At 41.9% G+C, this 12,940-nt stretch overlaps 1 protein-coding gene across 5 annotated transcripts in view; it reads right to left on the bottom strand.

Annotated features, from left to right (window-relative positions):
• The window catches only part of RNF144B (ring finger protein 144B), an 89,576-nt gene that overhangs the window by 33,806 nt on the left and 42,830 nt on the right, over positions 1–12,940 (bottom strand). For all 5 annotated transcript variants that reach the window (XM_066189238.1, XM_066189235.1, XM_066189220.1 and 2 more), the window contains one exon: positions 1,887–2,075. In XM_066189238.1, the coding sequence (XP_066045335.1) occupies positions 1,887–2,051 (165 nt within the window). In that variant the 5' untranslated portion in view covers positions 2,052–2,075. The remainder of the gene's footprint in view (positions 1–1,886; positions 2,076–12,940) is intronic.

Genomic DNA, 12,940 nt, shown 5'->3' with positions numbered 1-12,940 from the left:
AAAGTGCAACTCATATGGCCTCCCAGAAACTGCTCTGGCTTCAAGACAGAAAGCTATGTAGCCAGGTTAAAAGTTTCCAGAGCCCTCTTTGTTATAGGATGCAAGATCTACATGTCTGGGCATACATCAGTCCAGACACATCCACTGGGAGGACGCTGGGACACAGACAACAGTCAGACAAAGGCTGGACTTGGAGCATAAACACAATTGAGATATATTATGCCCACTGAAATAAATAGAGCATGTCTAAAAGCTTCTCCCAGCTGCATTCAGGCTCACTCATGGCTAGCTCTTGGTTCAAAGTCAGCGAAGTTTGCACAGATGCCAAATAACAGTGACCACACCCTCCATGTCACTGGAACAGCACTGGAGCACCAAGCTCACAGTGGACGCTCTTCCTGGTGCTGGCCAGGGAAGGAGTGTATGGATGTGATGGCAGCTGTGACACCAACATGGGACATGTGGGCACAGCAACATCCCCAGCCATCCCTGACCTCTCCCTTTGGCCAGTGTCCTGTTGGAGTGCAGAGCCCAGCTCTGCCTGGCACAGACCTCGGTAGCCCACCCTTCCCTAAGTGTTACTCTACCCAGCTAATATTGAGGTTAATGTACCATTAATGATACTAAATCAGAGACACTGAGTTCTTGGATAGTGGGACCTCTGTAAAAGTATCAGCTTCTCCAATTTCTTTTTCTGTATTTAAAGCAGTATCTTCACACCTACCTTTTAGGTATGTGTTTTTGAAACTTTTGTTACAAACTAAAATGTACAGAAATGTTTTGTACAAGTTGGTATGGAAAATAAACTTCATGAAGTTCAGGTTGAAATTCATATTAATCAATCTTATCCTAGTTTCTTGAAACACACAGCTAGATTCTCATTCTGTTTAAGCTACCCTGAATTCAGCATAAGTGAAGATATTATCACCCAGCTGGCCTAACAAATATCGAATTTCTTCATTAATTCAAACAATCAAGGGTAAAACTTAAACATATTTTCTTGATGCTTATCCACAATTTGCTTTTTAAAAAATAAAACCAAGTACATTTATTCTAGAGTTTAAAAAAAACACAACCCCCCTCCCCAGAAAAAAAACCAAACAAGCAAACAAACAACAAAAAAACCATCACACCAACATTCTCCAGTGACTTCCGACCTGTTTTCAGGTCAGGTACATTAGTTATCATTAGTGAGGTACGTCAAAGTCACAATCACCAGAGAAACGAGGTCCATTTTTCCCATGCTGACAAAGAGACCAGAAGAGCACTACTATCTGTAGGGCTTTTATCAGCTCATTCAACCTCTCCCTCTATCATTTCCACCAGCTTTATTAGATCTGAATTTGCAGGCCAGAAAGGCCTTACTGACTACTATAGGCAATGAATGACCTGGACAACATCTCTGCAGCACAGAGGCAAAAGTTCAACAGGCCATTTTTGTTTAGGTTTTCTGATTGCCCTTAAAAGTTACATAGAAGACTTTAAAGGTCTCTGAGAACTCAAAAAAGTGTATCAGGGAAACAAAAGCTCACAGCTATCCTATGATGTTTCAGGGTTTTGCTTCAGAAAAAAGTAAATACTGAGATTGCGTGCAGACTGTGTATGTTCTCCAGCATCTTTTTCCCTTTTACTTTTCCTTTTCCTGAGTTTTACTAGTAATTTTTATGGGAGCATATGTTAGTTACAAATTATCAAAAAGCAAAATAACAAGAGAAATCTTTTAAATAAGGCAAGACAGGCTAACACCAAATGCTCTTTAGAAAAGCATCCTATGTTGGCATGGGTAACACATACTCCTTATGAGTTATACAGGCAATCCCATCTCACAGTTCTGTCCATCTCCCATTACCCTGCTTCTGTAATGTAAAGGCACTGACAGATCTTACCGCTGTACAAAAGATGCAGCTGCATTCCTGAAGAGTGGTCATTTTATCCAGGGAATATTCACAGAGACATAGCTTGCAAGTGAGGAGAGGCTCCAGAGCTAACTCTCCAGCTTCTGACTTGTCAGCTGTCATGGTGTGAGGACAAGCCTTCCCAGCAGAGCCCATTCAGTCATTAATGGTGCACTCAGCCTGAAAAGAGAAATCAGCAGCTGAAACATCGCACAAACCATGCGGTCATTTCCATTGCTCTGAGAATTTACATCTCAGATCCATAAAAGTACCTGCATACCCAAATGTACTACTCAACATCTTGGGTCCAGTCTCAACTTCAGGCCATTCAAAATTTACGAAGAGTGCACACCTCCTCAAAAGATCTGAACTGACTGGGTTCTCTGAGAGCATTTACCTTGCTGGCACAAAGCACCTCAGTCCAGCAGCTTAACACCAAAATAAAGAAAAAACCAAACAAACACAAACCAAAACTCACACAGATGGGCCATTATACATACATACATACATACATATATATATATATATATAACTCTGCCTTTTCAAATGAGTTTCAGATTCATACTGCTCCCACTCAAATGGGATCCTTCAGTCTTCACTGCACCCACACAGTTCCAGTGAGTGTCTCTGTTCCCACTTTCTATTCCAGCTGGTGGCTTGGAAACTCCCCTAGACAGTGCAAGACAAGAACAGATTCCCACTTTCTAGGCAAGCACTTCAAATATTTACTCTGTAATGCAGGTAGTGGGCACCATGAACTCCACCTTCTCCATGAGTTGTCACTGGGATAGAGCTGGCAATCTACTGCCAGAGGGGTGGTGAAGGCATCTAAAGCCAGGATAGGGCTTCAGCTTGCATGTGCTACTTCACACAGAGCTGGAGCTTAAAACCAAATGAGTAAGAGCATTTCATGTGCAGTCCTCTTTTTTGCATTGCCTTAATGATGCCAAAAAGTAGCTCCTGTGCATCCCACTTCCTAGCATCCAGCACTTCTATTTATTTCATAGGCCCCTGAGGCATTTAACTGATGTTTGTGAACCAAGTGCACTAACACTTTGACAGAGAGCTGCTCATCAACTCTTCTCCATTTGTTGTTTTCACAACACATCACAGCAGTGCTTGGGGATGAAATTTCTCTTCCTTGATAAAGAGAAGCACTTGAGAAGCAAGTGGAAATGTCATGCCTGCATGTAATGCTCTCTGGCCTAAGCATATGAAAACACTGCACCATTTCATAAAAAATCTCAAGACCTTCATTCTTACACAACAACACTGAAAAAGGAATTAAAGAGAATATCCTTGTGCTTAAGCTGAAACAATGCAAAGTCTATTTGCAGATTTTACTCACATCAGCACAGACAGTGGGGTTTGCCACAGTATTTAAGGCACAGGAAAATCTATCCCCCCCTGTAAGAACCTTGGCCCAACTTCCACAGACCTTCTGAATACACTTTCCTGACGGCAAGACAACCTTCACTCATATTTTACAAGCAGAGACGTGATGGCCAGCTGTGCACAGCTGCTTGCAGCAGCACCAAGAGTGCAGCTCCACTAAATCTGAAGAGCTGCATGAAGGCTGCATGAATGTGAAACCAATCAAGGCCTATCAATGTGCCTGTCAGATCTGACATCTCATGAGGCAAACCAGAGACTTGAGCCCTTTGGTCCTCCTCTGCTGGCCTCCCCTGCAGTCTTAAGCACCCTCTGGGCAGGGTTGTCAGGTCACATCTGGCAGCACGTCCCTGCTGCCATTCTGTGGCTGCAGAAGCGGCCAATGCAGCTGCAGACTGTCAATGCATATGTGACATACTGACTTGCAGTGCCTGCCGAATTCCTCCCTAGGGGAAGAATGATGGGGCTCATGGAGTTTGTGGAACCTTTCCCTGCGGCTCCCACCTCATAACCTTACTCACAGCTGAGCCCATCCCCAAGCCTGTCCCCAAAGTCTCATGCCCTGTGTCCCCACAATCTGCAGGAAGACACTTTCTCCTCAAAAGCCACAAAACCAACACAAATCTGGGTCAGAGAACACTTACCCCTTTTTAATTTTTACACTTGGCAGTTTTCTAGCCTAGCCTGTCAGAGAAGCCATCAGATTTGTACTTTGGAATGCTTTTCTTGTAAGCATACAGAGATATGAGCATCATGGCAAAGATTTTGCCAACCAAATCCCTGACCAAAAATCCAAAGCAAACTCTCTTTTTATGGCTTGCTATCACTAGTTCATAACATACACTATTCCCACATTATTCTTGTTGCAGTCCTAGGGCCTGCTACCATGATGCCCCCTCACAATTTGCTCCATACAGCTACAGAGCTGGAGCTCCAGCATGGCCAGAAGCCTCAGAAGGAAGCCTCCCTCTGAGTCAGGAACTGCAACAATCTTCTGTAATTACCGCAGCGGGGTGGGGGGGAACACTGAGTCACTGGAAATGCTAAGGCAGATCAAGAACTACCTGTTATTTAAACCTACGTGCTAGACGTTATCTCAGTATTTAGGAGAACTGTAATACATTTACTCAGGCTGCTTTTCAATGGCACCTGCATCTGTACAGGTGAGCTAGTCGCCCTCACTCTGCACTGATCTAAAATTTTTTCATTTACACAGTAAAAGGCAGCAATGCTAAAAGGGACAGACACACAAAAGAACAGGTAGGAATATTTCAGGAAGTGGGAATGGATATAAAATGGATACAGCTGTTTCAAAAGTCAGTGTTCTTCTTATAACTAAAAGGGTTATGACCCTGCATGCAGGCAGCTGTAGGAAGATTCAGGTGCATGATTGAGGTTTAGGGCTAGAGGCTAATTTTAGATGGCCTAAATCCAGCACTCAGTGTGACAGTGAAGAGCAGGCTCCTGACATACCGCTCTGTGCTAGCAGCAACCTAGTGCCACAGTGTGACGGCTGTAGGGACTGATAATGATATCCCATTGTCATTGATGATAACACTTGTCACTGAAGACTGTAGGTCCAATTCAGTTTTGCTCTCTTTCTGTCCACACATTTGCCCTTCCCTCACACCAGGATGCCAGAGCACAGCTGAGGTTCTCCCTAAAATAGGCAGAGCACCGTGTGGAAATCTCCAGCAGACAGCACCAAGCAAGCCTGGCACATCAGAGGATCCACCCCCAGACAGCCCAGGTGGGCTGACCTCACTGCAGCCTCATTAACTCCATTGGAGTGCATCAAACCAAGGGAACAGGATCAGAGAACATGGAGACAGCCCCGTCTTCTGCCTGCTCAGCCTTGAAGGAAACACTGTGGCTACCAGAAAGAGCACTCCTTCCACGGTCCCTGAGAGGGCAGCTTGTCCACAAGCAACTCTCTCTGGGTCAGGCTGGCATAGGCAAAGCCATGCTGTTAGTGCTGAACACCTGCCTGTCAAAGGGAGAGCCAATGCACAGCCTGCTTGGTCTGCTCCTTCTCCCAGAGCAATCCAGCCCACTAGTCCTTGCATCTGCCCATTAGAATTGGGGCTGCTGCTAAGGGAAGAGCTCAGGGTTAGGGAGAATGGTAGTCCCATTCAGCAGCAGCTGGGCTTTGGAATCAGGTCTGCAGGGGAGGCTCATTCTCATCATCAGATCAGATGGTGGTAACAATAGGGAAAGGAAGTCACATCTTCCTCCAGTTCCCAGCCTCTACTCTTGTTCTTCCTCAACACTTCAAAATGCATTGTCCTCTCTCAAGCTCTCCAACTATCTCCTCAACTTTATCAGCCCGGCAGAACTGACTTTTTGAGGTGCTGCAGGGAAGCTGTGAAGTTCCACGTCAGTTGCTCTGAATTTGTATGGCTTTCACTTTGCTACACTCATCCCACAGACAGTCATTACTTAATTACACATCCATCAGTCCTCTTTACAGAGGATTAAAATTCCTATTGTAATTACAAGTGCGATGCCAATAGGTTAGATTGGAAATGAAGCATCTTGGGTGTATGTGTTGTGCAGGGGAAGAGGGAGTCACTGAAGAATGAGTTAGGATCAATCCATATTTGGTTATGTGAACAAAAGTGATCAGAAGTTAAAGTAAATGGAAAGTTTCTGAAAAACAATGGACAATCATATAAATACAACACATTGTTAAGCATTAAAACCTTCCCTTTCATGCTTACAAACACAAATGTCCTGTTTAGGAAGGCATCCCAAACAAAGCAAGAAATGTCACTAAAACTGTAGTGCAGGACCTCTACTCCACAAAAAAAAAACAAACTCCACTGAACAGCAGGCTCCTGTGAGATGCTGTAGAATACAAATAAACACTTCTTTAAGGGCATCTAATCCAGAGAAATATACTGGTCTGAATCCTGCACCAGCGTGAATCATGGCAAGGGAAGGTCAAACTGGCCCCAGCATGTGTAAACACTCAGGAACTCTGAAGATCCACTTTTTTTGTCTACTTCTGTCAGCATCGTACACACACACACAGAGATCATACTCCTTTTACATTGCACAGGATTTCCAGGAAATTGGACATCTTTCCTCAAATTGCATGCTGCTCACCTTATAAGAAGACTCATACTTCCCTGGGTGCGACCCTTGATGGTGCTGGTGCCACAGGATAAGGCAGGACCAGAAAGTCTCAACAAATGCGAGCGAGTCACGGAGGGTCAGTGCTGTGAGGGTGTAAACTGCACAGTCACCAGGACCGCAGCTTGCCAAGCACTCAGACCTGTCAAAATTTCCATTCCACTCATCTGCCTGAGGACACTTTTGCTTTGTCTCTGGGAGGTGACAAAGCTTAGCTCTTTCTTGTAGCACTGAAACATCTCAACGCTGCCCATAAGCAAGAAAACATTGAATACGCTCAAAGCAGAAAGGACTGAGAAGGGTAAGTTCAAGCAGAAACACTAACACGAAAGCATGGAGATTTTGAGTGAAATACGAAAAACAGAAGAAAAGCACTGGAGGAAGGAATGCAGAACTTGTCTGCCTTCAGGGCCTCCTGACACCAGTGTCTGATGACTTGAAAATGACTTTCTAACAGCAAGTATCTACAATGCCTGCTTCTAGACAGGTACCCATTGCAAATCCTGGCATTGATGTCCTGAAGGTGAAACTACTAACTCCCTGTGATGGGAGTAAGAGAGCAGCTGGGTGGGTGTCTGAGGAGACAGCAACCCCAAAAATCTATACAACCTACGGCTGAAACTTTCCCTGCAAGCAGGAATTTTAAGGTAACATCCTTGTTACATTCACACAAAGGCTCACTTGAGTCTGCCCAGCTGCCTCATACCACGACTACTACCAAAGAACAGAAGTTACTCTGTATATGCAATAGAGAAAAGAAGTCAGTCTCCTGAGCTGCAACATCAGGACATTGTCAGTGTGCCTGCAACCAGCTCACTGTATTTAGCTAAAAAAAAAAAAGTGTCTGAATGTGACTTCCACCACTTAGAAACACCACATAGAATGATTGGAGCCTCCTGCACTGAAGCTGGAGGAGAATGAATGGAGTATGTTCATCCCCACAAGTTAAGCTTTCATTTTTCACATGCTGCATACAATTGCAAAAACAGAGCTCTTGGAGAGGCTACTTCAAGTCTTGCTTTACAAACAATTCTGCTGAAGTTAGTCAAGCTGTATGCTCAGTGGATCTAATACCTAGCATAGCACTTCCCCCTTTCACCAAACCCCCCCCCCCAAAAAAAAAACCAAAAAAACAAAACCACCCAAAAACCAAAAACAAACAGAAAAACCCCAAAAAACAAAAACAACCACCACCATCAAAACACACTCACAGCATGTGTGCTACATTCCTATTTAGTGTACCAGATATTTACAAAACTCTCTTGGAGAAGCATTTGCAAGCACTGCAAGTAATCCTTTCTCATGCCCTAGAGATTTTTCAAGTACTCCACCCATCATGAAATTACTTCAGTGCCATACAAAAACCTGGTTTGACTAAGGTTCCCTCCTTAAAAAATAAAATAGAGAAAGAAAACTACCTGAAAAGCATGAGTGTTCAAAACCAATGCTAAAAATTAGGTCCTTGGGGGAAAAGAGCAATTACAGAAAGATTTAAAAAATAAAGTGATATTAAGATAATGTGGTCAAATTACAAGATATAAACTGAGCTATGAAACTAGAACTTGTGAAAGCAGCTGTCAGAAACCCACATTTCTATCAATTTCAGTGAAACGCCATCATTACCACTTTTGGTTACAAGTCCTTAGCTGTCCCAACTCCCTCAAGATAATGCCATTCAAAATTCATTACTAAGACAGCTTTTTTTAAACTCAGCATCTCTGCTCAGAGAATTAGTCTGAATCAATTGCACTAGAGCTTCTGTGGTCTTACAGGCAGACCACTAACCCTCGGTGCATTAATTTCTCCTTAAAATATCCATTGCCTACACAGAGCTACCTATCCAGTCCATACAGTATTACTTATCAGGCAGTGATCCAGTTAGGCTGTAAAACATATGATTAAAGCCACAATTTAAAAAAGCCTTCATCTTCAAGAATGACATTTAATCATAAGTTTAAGTGCTCCTGGGTATCAAAGCCTGAATGTTCTGCTTCATTGCAATGACGTTATTAAGAAGTTAAACATGTACTTAGATTTTTCTGAAATCATGGCCTCAAAAAATGCAACCAGATCCACAAATAGAAGGTCTCATTTTAAATACATTTTTAATATATTCAGAATTACTGTATTACATCTGAGCCTTAAAACAGCAAGCACTTGATTACATGCATGTATGAGGAGAACCTATTTTTGGATTACCATAATATGCTACCAAGCTGAAGCATTAGAGAGAATAAAGGCATTTCAATATCTGTTCTCTTTGAGCAAGGCTTAAGAAAAGTCAGATGTATAATATTTCATGACAGCTTTCTACACTGTAAAATTTTATTGTCAGAAAACTTGTTTAAAGGACAAGCAGCCTAAGTAAATATGCTGGTACATGAGAACACACCAAAGGCAATTTCTCTCACTTGTTTTTATTGGAATGCCTGGGGGAAAAAAAAAAAAAAAAAAAAAAAAAAAAAAAAAAAAAAAAAAAAAAACCCAAAACCTTGAGCTGCTGTTCAAGAAGCAGTAGCTATATGGAGTATTTTCATGTATTTATTTTTTGGTTGCTAGCATGATGTCAAATACTTTTAAAGGAACGCAGTGAGTGGAAAGCCTCTTGCACAAAAAAAAAAAAAGTTAAGGGACTGACTATAGTAATTCAGCATTCATTCAGTAATACACATTGAACAGCTTCCCAAAATATCACATGCACCCAATCATTCCAAAACATTCTAAGAAACCAATACACCACTAGGATGCACATACATCAGTCTCCACAAGTCTGTGAGAGTACACTTGTTGGATAACTTTTCTACTGTACTGTAATACTGTGAGGTATGAATAACTCTGAAAATTTAGAACACCAGTTCTTCACAGCAACTTCTTGGGACCCTATGTCAATATGTCCTCAGGGAGGTGGGGTATTTTGCAAGATCATGAATATTAACTGAATATGGCAGAATATATTTTGTTTTCTGAAACAGATGTGACTCTGTAATTGTGGGAATCCTTTATAGACTTCCTTGCAATAGTGCTTGAGAAGAGCAAGAGGGGAAAAAAGTAGGGTTTTCCCCCTTACACTCTTAAAAAGCAGGAGAGTCCAAGAATGAGCTAATGGTGAAATAAATTTACGAACTAATGGTGAAATAAATGTTGCTACTCACAGCTGAAGGGAGCTAGGAAAAACACTTTTGGATCACTTAAAGATAAAAAATTGTCAATTGAAAGAGAAATAACTCAGCCTGTTACTAAACTGAAATGCATAATCAAAACATGGTATTCAACTCTTTCCAATACTGAAAGGAGCCACACAATGGCAATACTCATTGAATCCATGAGGATGGGAGCAATCCATTCTGCATGGGATGAGGTCAGACACTATTGCAGAAGCCTCCACTTTCACTCAGTTCTGTGCTTGAAACTAGGCCATATCAAAGTTCAGGACACAGCTTTATCAACACTGGCAGGCTGGAAAGCCACAGCTTCCTGCACCAGATCTACTGGATGTGAGTCCTGGGCAGGCCTCTGGGTTTCTATCTCGGGGTGACCCAGATGTATGAACCTTACTGTGCCTGAGCAGTGGGATGGTGCTGGCCCCAGGCACAGGCTTATGGTGACACATCTGGTCCTGCACGAGGTCAACAGCAGGATTCTCCTAAGGTTTTATGTTCATCCTGGTCCCAGTGCTCAGCAGTTGATCAGCACAAATTGCAGTGAAACAATGTGCAGCCAGACAAGAGAACTAGAGTGTTTTGGCATCAAACACTTCCAAATATTTCCAAAACATATTCAAACAACAAAATTATACGAACTGGAATTCCAAGTACTGGTTACCAGGTCTGAGATTAAAATCTAAAGCTTTTCTAAATAACATCCTCTGTTCTTAATGACACTATGTAGCATATGTTAATGTTAAGCTACAAGGAATTTCCACCCAAACTAGTTTGGTTCACTTTACTTTTAACATCCTGTTGACAAGATGTAATATACCACTATTAAATAATAACAAATTCTTCAAAATTACAAATTATAGAGCTTTCTTTCAGACCACATGAAGGCTTTTGGTAACTGTGGCATTTACTAAGTAAAAGGAATTGAACTTTTAGGAGGTCAGATGGGTTGATAACTTTGCTAGCTGACTCTGCTGAAACTGGAATGGGAAGTCAGATGTAACAATTTGCCTTTGACACAGAAAAAAAAAAAAGTTTACTTTTGTTAATCAGATAATAAAACCTTGGGATATGCTAAATCCCTGAGCTAGAACATTTGCAGTTTAGATAGGGTGTGTTCCGAAGACATTTGCAACATTGGCCTGTTCTAACATCGAGGATTTTTAGGAGATATTTGTAAACACACATTGTTAAAGTGAAAGCAGTGGAAAACAATGGAAAAGCAGTGGAAGACAGAGGGACCTGTTTTCCACTGTAAACAGAGAGCTTGATGTGATTGTAGTTTGCACTCTTCTTCTAACAAGAAACTAATTAGGCTCTTGGGGTCCCATGGTGGGACACTGCCAAAGCTGTGTCTGGGGCAAGCAGTGTCCTGACTGCAAGGCAAGCAGGTCAAGGCAAATAGAGATGTGACAAAGCCGGAACTCAAAAGGACCAGCAAGAAAATTCTTGGTGTCAGGAGAAGCATGCAGAGCTTGCCAGAAGCCAAGGAACAACTCAGCTGACAGGAACAATGAAACTGACCCTCCACCGAATTCTGCAAAATGTACTGAAAGCCATCTATTGAAAAAAAGAAAAACTAACGTGTTTATTCTTGGAGTGATCTGAGAATTTTTCTTTCAGTGCTTGCAATAAGATGATACCTTTAACATCTCTGTCATTCTGTTTTGTCAAGCCACAGAAAGTGCAAACTTGCAAGAATATGGTCCTACAGACTTTTTCCACTGCAAGCATTGAAAAGCACTTTTAATCATTTTAGATTTACATCAACAGAAACATCAGAATAAGTTGATTTTCCTTTTATAACAATTTTTGTGTGACTGCTCAATGAACAAAATACATATAATATTTTAATATGCCCCTATCTAATCTTACAGGCAAATACACCACTCATTATTATAGAGTAAATACGCTATCGAGGTAACCAAAACAAAACAATTAAAACATTGAAAACTGCCCTTGATCAAAATGTATCTCAATGACTTGGAAAACTTACCCAGTGGTAACTTTCAGGTCTGAGCTACAAGGACAGTCAGTGAATCAAAGACTGGGAATCAAATCTGAGGATGAGACCTTGGGGAAGTCACTATCTCTAACACAAGTCATTGCCATTAAGAAAACAACACAAACAGCTACTGACTGTGCTGAAATTTGGCAAGAAACAATAGTAGAGGTTTGGACCCGGACACGAGGCTGTTTTGAAACTAAACACATTTACTGAAGTAGCTATTACTACTGTTTTTCATGACTGGTAATTTTACTAGTCAGAGTGTATCCCTAAACCATGAGCTCCAGCTCCTCAATGAGTCATTCCAAAGGCAACTGGAGATGAGGAAAGGACAAGTTCCAGCTCTGGCCAGATCTGCAGAGGCAAAAAGGAGAAGTAAACACCAGTAACAATCCCCCGACTGAGCATCTCTCTGCTTGTACTCTCAGCATTCACATTTCATCCCCCTCTTTCCCAGCCAACACATGGGAAAAGGTAAGAGCCCAGCATGTTGAAAGAGAGATCCTGGGAGGAATTCTGCTGCAGGCAATTCCTTCCATATTGCCTACTGCTCCATGTGCCCAGGCTTTGAATTTGGGGCACCTCTAACCTCTGATAAGCCTCATGTACAGGCTACTGAACAGAAGTTGCAAACTATGCTTGAATAGCAAAAATACCTTCAACTACTATTAGACTCACAGTCTTGACTGACTTTAACAGCCATGTATTTTTAAAACAACTGTATATTCCCATTTTTATAAATAAACGTTTTTAACACACTTTATCTATTTTGCTCTGCATTTTATTAACAGTGTAAGACAAATACAACATTTTCTTAAATCTGAGTAAAACAGCTGTTTGACTGATGACAGTCTTTCACATAACACAAGGTTGTCTCATGGCTGCCCTGCCCTCTCCCACCCTATTTGCCACATCCCCCTTCTGTCTCTGTGCTTCAGGCTCCAAGCATTCACAAGATTTTTACCTGTACTGTGCCAAGCACAGGGAACACAGTTAATTTCTCAGGGGCTCAAAGCAACTATTTAGAAATCCAGATGTTAGTATAAGACATGTAATAAACAGAAGTGTCCATCAAATGCAGTTAGAGGTTTGCATTCATCACTCCCTCACTTCAATTCCAAATTTCAACATTCATTACAGAAATAATTACAAGGGAGAACAGCACCTGGAAACGTACGAGATTTCAGCCTCAAGTGCCTCAGCATCTGGTAACAACTGGCTAGTCTCTACATGATCTTAGCCATGCAGTCTAAGTCCTGCCAATGGGAGTGTTTCCAAAGGAGTGTTTTTCAATGGACCTGTGCATTATGTGTGCAAAGATAAGCAACTGGGAGCTTATCTTCAAAACAAGC

This window comes from Chamaea fasciata, unplaced genomic scaffold (assembly GCF_029207755.1).
Source record: "Chamaea fasciata isolate MVZ Bird 193981 ecotype frontalis unplaced genomic scaffold, bChaFas1.0.hap1 SCAF_1, whole genome shotgun sequence".
Classification (NCBI taxonomy): domain Eukaryota; kingdom Metazoa; phylum Chordata; class Aves; order Passeriformes; family Sylviidae; genus Chamaea; species Chamaea fasciata.
The sequence above is the reverse complement of the archived record's forward strand: the minus strand, read 5'-3'. Positions and strand labels throughout refer to the sequence as shown.